General features: G+C 38.9%; 2 protein-coding genes and 1 pseudogene across 2 annotated transcripts; 2 read left to right on the forward strand and 1 right to left on the reverse strand.

Annotated features, from left to right (window-relative positions):
- Window positions 1-166: 166 nt before the first annotated feature.
- LOC130503155 (putative F-box/kelch-repeat protein At2g44030) lies at window positions 167-2,298 on the forward strand (annotated as a pseudogene).
- LOC108816584 (anoctamin-like protein At1g73020) lies at window positions 2,118-5,730 on the reverse strand. Its single transcript, XM_018589154.2, has 15 exons — window positions 5,545-5,730; window positions 5,274-5,343; window positions 5,026-5,141; window positions 4,783-4,909; window positions 4,590-4,690; window positions 4,423-4,514; window positions 4,237-4,341; window positions 3,887-4,156; window positions 3,667-3,799; window positions 3,476-3,589; window positions 3,321-3,388; window positions 3,113-3,243; window positions 2,949-3,031; window positions 2,760-2,867; window positions 2,118-2,669 (listed from the first exon to the last, which is right to left on the reverse strand). The coding sequence occupies exons 1-15, from the start codon at window positions 5,713-5,715 to the stop codon at window positions 2,355-2,357; spliced, it is 2,004 nt and encodes a 667-aa protein (XP_018444656.2). The 5' UTR covers window positions 5,716-5,730; the 3' UTR covers window positions 2,118-2,354.
- A 528-nt stretch (window positions 5,731-6,258) lies between these two features.
- LOC130503158 (ESCRT-related protein CHMP1B-like) lies at window positions 6,259-7,648 on the forward strand. Its single transcript, XM_056997828.1, has 2 exons — window positions 6,259-6,692; window positions 7,193-7,648. Exons 1-2 carry the CDS (start codon window positions 6,368-6,370, stop codon window positions 7,477-7,479), a joined length of 612 nt encoding a protein of 203 aa, XP_056853808.1. The 5' UTR covers window positions 6,259-6,367; the 3' UTR covers window positions 7,480-7,648.
- The last annotated feature ends 1,962 nt before the right edge of the window (window positions 7,649-9,610 follow it).

The raw sequence follows: 9,610 nt of genomic DNA on the forward strand, positions 1-9,610 counted from the left end.
ATTTATTTAGTGATTTATATCTACAAAGGGTTTGGTTAATGGTTTTTTTTTTCTGAAGCATAGAAAATTACAGGACAACATTTGTTTGTTTGATGGTGCAAAAAATACATTGAATATATTAGGAGGCCGTTCTTCGCTAGAGTTCAACCGTAACGTATATATTAAAAATGTTTCCCTCAGAGTTCAACAAAACAGGAGATACATCTGTCCATACAAGTCTTCAAGATATCATTACATGTTTTATGGAAAAAAGGATGTAACCAAAGGGATCATCAAACTGTGACATACAAAAGCCTTTTTGATGTTTTTTGGTTCTATATATTCAAGTCAAGATTGCTTCTAGTCTTCTTTCTGTTCTTCTTGTTCAGGTTTTACCGTGGAGGCAAATTCGCTAGAACTGCTTCTCAAGAGCTGTTTACTATACACGTCTTGTGCTTGTGTCACATTCTTCACACGATTGGCTTCAGGGACAATACGAGAGAGATCTTGTGCTTGTGTCAGAAGCAAGAGTATATGTTCCATGATGAGAATTGCAATCAGCCCTGGCTCTATCTTCCACTTTCCTTCTTTGTCGTATAAGCATACCAAGAGGCGGGGCGGTCCTAGATAGACAAAGGGTGTGGCATGTGCCCCACCCAAATTTTTGTTTTTTTCTTCAGCAATTTGTCTAAATTTTATATATATGCTCTTAGTTTAAACTTTTGTTACACTGGTGCCACATACCAAATCAATTTCTCCATCCGCCCAAGAGCCCCGCGCGAGTTTGTGCATATGGACGTTACTCACCGAGTTTTATGAGGTTTTCCTAAAAGAAAAATAAAAGTTAGTTTAGAGATTAACAAAATATCTACCTTACTTAATTAACCCGACCAAAGCCAGAAACCCCCTATTAAAAGTTGATAGTAAACTAGAGCGCTGCACAAAACCCCTAAACTTAAACCTAACGAAAACAAGATGAAGAAGATCAAGAAAGAATCATCATCAGAGTCATCTCCTCCGTCGTTTTTGTCGTTACCGCACGACATCGTTTTCAACACTCTGGCAAGGATCCCTCGAACCAGTTATCCAATTCTATATCTTGTCTCCAAGAGTTTCCGTTCACTCCTCGCTTCGCCTGGCCTCGAGGCCGCACGATCACTCATCGGAAGACCCGAGAAGTACCTCCACGTCTGCTTAAACCTCAATAACAAACGTAACCCTAATCCTAGGTGGTTCATACTTTCCCAAGGTGAGTTGATACCAACCTCTTCGTTTCCCTACAAACATCTCAAGTCCTCGAGTGTTGTCTCAACTGGTTCTTGTACTTACATAATCGGCGGTGAAATCGTGGTGAATGCATGGAAGAAAAAAAGGAAGCAAAAGAGTGTTTCTAATCGACTGTAAAACTCATCAGTGGCGTAAACTCCTCAACATGCGTCTTTCTATAAAACAAGCAGTCGTTAAGGTGATGGACGGTAAGATCTATGTGATTGGAGGCTGCAGCAGCGAGTATACTCTACCAAAGACGAGAACTATGGAGAGGTTTACGACCCAAACACACAAACTTGGGAGCCCACAACACCCAATCTCAGAAGTAAAAAAGGCTATTACAGTTCTAAGATTTGCTTCCTAGATTCAGATTCTTTCTGTTCCACCAGGTTGTCCTCGGTAGAGTTAGAGAAAAAGTTGTGGTTTGTGGTTCGCGATGGTGAACTACGTTGCGGTGGCTTATCTTGGTGGACTACAGTTCGGGGACTTAAAGCAATATTATCCTCTAATGATCTTATTTCCGTGACGAACTCTGGCCAAGACAGGAGAGTTATAGTTTGGTGGAAGACTAGTTATAATGCTGAGGAATGTGAAACTGAGATTTGGTGTGCACAGATTTTAATTGGGATTTGGGATCAGAAGACGGTTAATGGATTCATAGAGTGGTCTCAGAGTGCGTTTACCTTCCAGGGATGTCATCGTGATTCCGAATTCATTTTGCATTCTGCTTTAGTAACTCATGCTTATTGAGTTTTGTTTTGATTTTGAGAGAATTTTATGAGTTAAATACATCTATTAGTGATTGGATTTGGTTAATGAATTTTTTTTTCAAAAGGATAGAAAATTACAGGACAACATTTGTTTGTTGATGATAGAAAACAAAAAAAAACATTGAATATATAGGAGGATTTTCTTCTTTTGAGTTCAATTATAACATGTAGTATGTTAAAACTGAATTCCTCATAGTTCAAAGTATTTACGAACAAAACAACGGATTTCCTCATTATTACATGTTTTATGCAAAAAAGGACGCAAAAAAAAAAGATCAAACTGTCACACAAACACAAAACAAACCTTTTGATGTTCTTTGGTTCTATGTATTCAGCTCACGATTGCTTCAGTTCTTGTTGTTGTTTTTGTTCTTGTTCAGGTGTTACCATGGGGGTAGACTCACCAGAACTGCTTCTCAAGAGCTGTTTACTATACATGTCTTGTGCTTGTGTCACATTCTTCAGACGATTGGCTCTAACCCAAGCAGGCTCTTCAGGGACAAGACGAGAGAGTCCAAATTTAAGAAGCAAGAGTATATGTTCCATGATGAGAATTGCAGCCAGCCCTGGTTCCATCTTCCACTTTCCTTCTTTGTCGTATAAGCATACCAAGAGCGCCGAGTTTGTGCATATGGACATTACTACCAGAAACTAAAACACACAAGGAAAAAAAAAACTCAGTGCAGCGAGATTAAAACAGCAGTACATGATAAAGCTAATTTTCCTTGCTATCCAAGTCACCTGCCATATGTTTAACCAAGCTCCAATTGTTGCTGCAGCACGAGGAGAAGGCCTTTGCAATGTGACCAATAGCTTTAAAGCAGTTGTTCTTATTTCCATTATATTGCTCTGTACACACCAACATATATTCAACAAAAAAAAAATCCAAAAGCTAAATATGAAACTGATTGACCACATGTTAATTATTACCACTGCAGCAAGGGTAAAAGCAAGAGGGAAGGCACAAGCAAACATCATGATCATTCCAAACTGCAAGGCCAGCTTGAGTGAATCTACATAAAGCAGAATGAAGTTTCCATTTCAAGCTACATCAAAAAAACATTAATCAATCACACAATTGATAACTTAAGTACCATCAAATAGTCCATCTTCAAGTTCTACGCCAATGCTTGCTGAATATGTAGGCTTGAAGTATTCCTTCTCAACTCTTGAGGATATTTGTATTTTTCCTGTTGATGGTCCAACTTCATTTCTCTTCTTCTTCCTGGAAAAAAAGAAAGAAAGAAAGAAAGCAGTTTTAATATTGCTCAAGATTTCTCGTGAATGAAGCAAAGGGTGTACCTAGCTCTAAACTTTCTGTAGCTGTACTTAAGGTAAGGCAAAGAACCATCCATCAAGGTCCAGAAAACCTGAAGAAAGTTGAGTCCCAAGCACATATTACTATAAACATTTTCACAGTAGAGTGAGTATCTAACGAAGCAGTAACTTTTTGTTACCTGTGAGATTATCAACCGTTGGAGCAATAGTTGTCGAAGTGTCATGAAGTTTCGGTGTAATAGAGCATGGTAGAAGATCCCAATGTATGTCTGCATAAAGTAGAGCCCAAAGACCTGCAACATAGCAAAGATCAGAAACAAGAAACTATTGAGTACACGAAAAGAACCTTGTAAACAATGTTGTCTCTTACTTTGTAAATCAAGCTGTTAGCTCGGTACTCAACACTCTCGTTCACCTCTCGATTTATCAGCTTGACAGACACTTTGGCTCCCAACCTCGTGAGGTACTGAATGATTAGAAGGTAGATAGCCAGCAATACAAACCTGAAAACAACACGGAACGGTCTTAACAAAATTGCTAACACAGGACTGGTAGTAGCGAACTAGCTACATGAGTAAGGTCTAATTCACTTGGCTGTATTGGATGTGATCATCTCGTAAGTGTGAGCAAACGCAAGCTCAAATGGAAGCTGGAGGCAGATAATGCTTATGAAAACAAGAACATCATTCCTAAACCTCTTGCGATAAGCAAACCATTCGTATCTTTGATATGGTTCCTTCTCTTTGAACTTCTCATCTCCTAGATTCCTTACAAGCTCCTTTGGAAAGGGAAGTGAGCTCCATTCCATTCCGAGAAATCTATATCCTTGACTGGGACCAACTAAACAGTTTATCTGCCATCTAAGAAAAAGAGAACTAGTTGGTAAGAGAATCCAAACTGTTGCAATAAGTTTAGCATCAGTGTAGGAGGAGAATCATACCTAGCTAATAAAGCAGCGTTTTTACGTTTCCAGAACTGAAGAAACAAGGCAGCCCAGAGTGTGGTAATGACAAAGAAACTTGGGAGAACAAGAAACTGCAAAGACCTGACAAAAGAAAAATAGCATACAAGGTATTGTGGATGAGCAGGGCATGTCTAAGAGCTTGTAACAGGACTTAGAACTTACCCAAAATCAACCATCTGGACAATAAATCCGAGCAAGGCTGGAAATAGTAACCACTGGGTATACATTCCCAAGAAGGAAAAGTAGACTCCAATCTGTGATATTTCTCTTTAATGAGGTTCATACAAAAAGCTTTCTGTTAGCAAGTTAGATTTATCTATTGTGCCTACCTTTGCACCGAAGTAAGAGTAGATCTTATCAATTGGTTGATTTGTGAAGTTCCACCAGTTTAAAGCCCAAGTTGGGAGAAGTTCTTTCCTCTTCAGTTCATCTACAAACAAATGTTTTTTTTTTATTGAGAATGTTAAACCATACTTAAGAGTCTAGACTATCTGCAAACCAAACGTAGACTAAACAGCTTACCATGCAGAGGAAACATTTGTTTGATGACGCCCTCTGATTCCAACTTTCTAACTAATGATTCTCCTGCTGCCCAACAAAGCTCTCTGCCGTCAAGTTTCAGTGTAACGTCGTGTCCATAACAATTTACCTGTATTTTCAAGAGCAGTAATGAAACAGTAACATTGTAAACTGATACACTTGAGCAATTGAAAACATGTAATAGGGGGATTACATAGTGACGAGTTGGAGAGTCTCGGGACTTACAATTCCATAGAGAAGGTGTTGATAGCAACGAAAACGTTCAAACCAGCTGAACAGAGACCCATCAGGTTGCTGAATGAAAGCCTCAGACCCTTGCATCTCAAAGGGCAGATCCATTCCTGAAAATGAGAGATAATTAACAAACCATCAAAATATTAAGACAAGAGAAGATATGTGATGCTGCAAATTAGTATATGTTCATTTTATCAAATTAATTTAGCTATTAGGACAAGAAACCAGTAAGATATTACCAAGACGAGTAGGTTTACGTATATGAAGCTCTGCTGCTGCACTCTCCAAGGTCTCCAAAGGAGCTGCTACCTGAAAGTAATACTTGATTTCTAATTATTTCAAACGGTACTGAAGGAGAGATACATAAGTCACACTATTAGCAAGTTTATCAATTCACTCTTACAGGGACACTCCCTCTTCAATTTCCAGATCAGTGTTTTAGTATGAAAATTAAGACAAGAGTAATAAGTGAACATAGAGACTTTCACAACTGTAGAAAAAAATACAGACCTTGAGAAACTCATCTGCGAGACCAACGACTCTATCGACAACCATCCCTCTCTTCTTTAGTTCAGTCACCAAAACTTCAACACAGTCTCCTTCTTCTTCTTCTCGAGTCCTCTTAGGAACTACAAGAGCAACCTCGTGAACGATTCGCTCCTCTCCATTGCTTCCATCCATTTCGTGATTCTTTGGTTGCTTCGTGAACGTTGCTGATCAGTAGTATCTTTTCTACCTTTTTCTCACTTTTAGTTGTCTACGTACGGCTTCTGGATTATAAATGGAATAAAGTTTAAAATGTCTCAAAACTCCATGCCAATATATCGAATTTATTACGCCTCAAATTTATAACATTGGGGTTGATTGCTTCAGGTACAAGAAACATTTCTAGAAAAGGGAAAAGACAGAGCTTTGGTTTCCAAATTGGGATTGAGTTTGAAAAGGAGCTCGTGAGTTGGCACGCATATGATTACTCATCCATCGGCGGTGCTGAGTCGTTACTGACACGTATGCCTCTTTCTTTCTTTTCTCTATTCATGCGCGCGTGTCTGTAACAGCCGTTCATAATAGATAGGTTGGATAAAATGTTAAACCGGATACTACCGACAATCACGTGCAGATTGAACCGGCCAAGCCCGATCTGATTTAGGAAAACCAAACTCAAGGGGCCCACTTAATTAGATTCCTTCTGCTTTCTTCTTCTTCTTCGTCAATAACGCGTGAAGATATATTCCAAATTCGAATAAAATCCTAATTATCTGTTTCGTGAATTTCTCGGATAGATCCAAATCGAATCCCAGAGGAGGGAGGTGTAGAAGCAAATCGATCAAACATGGGTAACACAGATAAGCTAATGAACCAGATATTCGACCTCAAATTCACCTCCAAATCTCTCCAACGGCAGTCGAGGAAGTGCGAGAAAGAGGAGAAGGCAGAGAAACTCAAGGTCAAGAAGGCCATCGAGAAAGGGAACATGGATGGTGCTCGGATCTACGCCGAGAACGCCATTCGTAAACGCAGCGAGCAGATGAACTACCTCCGCCTCGCTTCTCGCCTCGACGCTGTCGTTGCTCGCTTAGACACTCAGGCCAAGATGGCCACCATCACCAAATCCATGACCAACATCGTCAAATCCCTAGAGTCTTCCCTCGCCACAGGTAATTTTTGGATCGTCATTAGGCGGTATTGAATTTGCTGATAATCGTTAATTAAGGTTTAGGTGAATGTGGGTTTGTATGATTCTTTGTGGGTAGAGAGAAAGGTTTGGTCTTTATGGAAACCCAAGAGGAAAGTAACGTCCTTTGGTCTCAATTGCATAGTTCTTCTCTTAAGAGGAAAGCAGCATGAAGGAAGGAGAATGTATTGCACAGAGTAGACAAGTCTAAGTAGATTCTGATTCAATGTGTTGTATTGAATGCAATTTGGGGTTCTGTATGTTGCAGACAAAGTGTGTTTGATTGTAGTGTTGGTTCTGTCTGCTAATCATTAGTTAGGGTTTAGGTAAATGTGGACTTGCATAGATTCTTCCTGAGTAGAGAGAAAGGTTTGTTTAAGAGGAAAATAGCATGAAGGGAGGAGAACGTATAGCATGAGCGAGAGTAGACAATTTTAAGTAGATGTCATTGGGTTCTTATATGTTCTCTGTTTAATTAAACAGGTAATCTACAGAAGATGTCAGAGACTATGGATTCATTTGAGAAGCAGTTTGTGAACATGGAGGTCCAAGCTGAGTTCATGGAGAACGCTATGGCTGGTTCGACATCATTGTCCACTCCTGAAGGCGAAGTCAACAGCCTCATGCAGCAGGTTGCAGATGACTATGGTCTTGAAGTCTCTGTTGGATTACCTCAGCCTGCTGCTCATGCTATCCCTACTGCGACAGAGGAGAAAGTCGATGAGGATGATTTGTCCAGGAGGCTTGCGGAGCTCAAGGCCAGAGGATGAGTCTGCGAACCAACAACCATATGCTTTGGACTATTTGCCATTTAGGACGAGGTCCTTACCAGAATGTTACAGCTATTATCTACAAACATTGGCATATTTGTGTATATTCCTCACTTTGAGATATGCTTTGTTTATAACTACTTTATATAAATTTTACGAATTGCAATTATATGATTTCCTTTTGAATTGTGTATGAAAAAGTTTGTGTTCGAGACTTCGAGTCACACTTTGGCTTCATTGACTAGGATACATCTGACAAGTAACATCCTTATGCAGAAATGTTATTTTCTGTGCTAAAGACCTTAACATCCTTATCCGTACAGTCTTGTGAGCCGGCAAATATTCTTTCGAGGCTTGTGGATCATCTTGCTTGATGGAAGTCGAAGGAGTCAAAGGAAGGCTTAAAACTTTACTATTATAGCTACTCTGAGTAAAATTAGCTATTGCCTATTGATCATTACATATTTACATCTTACATCTTAGTCCTGCTGTTTTGCATCAGCTAATTACGAACTCGCTATACTCTATTGTCACATGAATTAAGTAGAGAGGAGTCCGATGAAAGAATGAAAGAATGAACAGACTAACTGTAGAAACAACTATTAGAATGCTACAGGTGAACATACAGCAAAAGAATCAATAAAACTAATCAAGAAAATGTCATCAAGCTAATCTGCAATTGTAGTCATATGGATAATTGTTTTTTAGTCTGACCAAAAAGGATGGGTGATGTATCACAAGCGTATAAAACTTTTTGACAGTTTTTTTTACCTCAAAAGCATCATCAAAGGCAGCTTGTGGATTATTCTCTGCAGATATATTGAAGGTTGATCCTGTGGATCGCTAAAACAGAATTAATCTGGAAGCAGCCTTCAGAAAAGCACCTTCCTCAGTAATACCTACTACTTGTATCAGTGCCATTGAAACCGGAGGAACAATGGAGATACCGTTCCTCGGGTTATCATTCACAAATCCTCCCGTATGAGGCTGGTCAAGAGCCACAAGGATCACTCAAGTCGAAACATACCTTGGACCAATCCCACTAAGAAGCATCAACTTTTGACTACCATTATGTTCCGTTTTTTCTATGCAAACACATGAAACTTGAGTGTAACTGACTAACTGTCTTTACCGTCGGCATATTATGGATGACTTTATACAACATCTTCTGGCCCAAAATCTTTATTAGATAACTAGAGGGTTTAGTGTAACTATTTCTAAAGCCCGTTCAATTTTTAATTTAATAAATAAATACTGTTTTACTTGATAAATAAACAACTAGATCCGCTGTAGCACACCGGTCAATTTCAATGATCAGGCGAACATAACGGGGTTGCAAAACTCATTACCTTGTTCGCATCCTTGAAATCCGGGTTCGATTCCGGGCAGCGGAATTTTTTTAATGGCTTTATATTGTAATTAGGACAAAATTTAAGTTTTTGTGGTTTGTTTATATATGATACAATCATAGAGAGTTTACGTGTTCCATACGTTTTGTGTAATTGTGTAGGGTTCTTCAGAAGATTTAATTGATGCAAACGTACAAACTAGCCTTGGAAACTTGAGGAGAAGATAGAGAGTAGAGCTTGCATCGTACATTTTTTTTTTTTTTTTTTTTTTTTTTAATGAATGTAAAATTTTATTCAATCAAAACTTCTTTACATCTAGTGCAACAAATTTAAAACTAAGATACACTTACTAAGATAATCTCCTCAAAACCAACTATTTCGACCTTCATTACCCCCTCAAACTTGACCATGTGACACAAGTCAAGTTTGGAAATGCCATGAGATTTTCCTCATTAAAACCCACATTAGAGAAAACCCTATTGGGACAAAACTCTAATGGGAAAAAAGAGTAAGAATCTCATAGCTAGGGGATTATATTATAGACAAAGTCTACTTCTCTTTCCATCGTACATCTCAGTCTCCTTCGTTTCTTTCATTGATTATTTACCCTTCTTATTTGTTATAAATCAATCACGCTTCAGGTTTTTCCAGATAAGCCTGAGAAACGCAGCGCTTCTCGCTATTCTTCTTTTGATTCGGTAGCTATGGAACTTGCATATGCCTGAAGAAGCATGGATGACTGGTTTAAGAACACGACGTATCACAGAGGCAATGATGATAAC

Source organism: Raphanus sativus, unplaced genomic scaffold (assembly GCF_000801105.2).
Source record: "Raphanus sativus cultivar WK10039 unplaced genomic scaffold, ASM80110v3 Scaffold0838, whole genome shotgun sequence".
Taxonomy (NCBI): domain Eukaryota; kingdom Viridiplantae; phylum Streptophyta; class Magnoliopsida; order Brassicales; family Brassicaceae; genus Raphanus; species Raphanus sativus.

Coding starts and splice junctions, on each gene's coding strand:
- LOC130503158 (XM_056997828.1), top strand. CDS start 6,368: ATGGGTAACACAGATAAGCTAATGAACCAGATATTCGACCTCAAATTC. Junction 6,693..7,192: donor AGAGTCTTCCCTCGCCACAG/GTAATTTTTGGA, acceptor TTAATTAAACAG/GTAATCTACAGAAGATGTCA.
- LOC108816584 (XM_018589154.2), bottom strand. CDS start 5,715: ATGGATGGAAGCAATGGAGAGGAGCGAATCGTTCACGAGGTTGCTCTT. Junction 5,142..5,273: donor ACGTAAACCTACTCGTCTTG/GTAATATCTTAC, acceptor TCTCATTTTCAG/GAATGGATCTGCCCTTTGAG. Junction 4,157..4,236: donor AACGCTGCTTTATTAGCTAG/GTATGATTCTCC, acceptor TCTTTTTCTTAG/ATGGCAGATAAACTGTTTAG.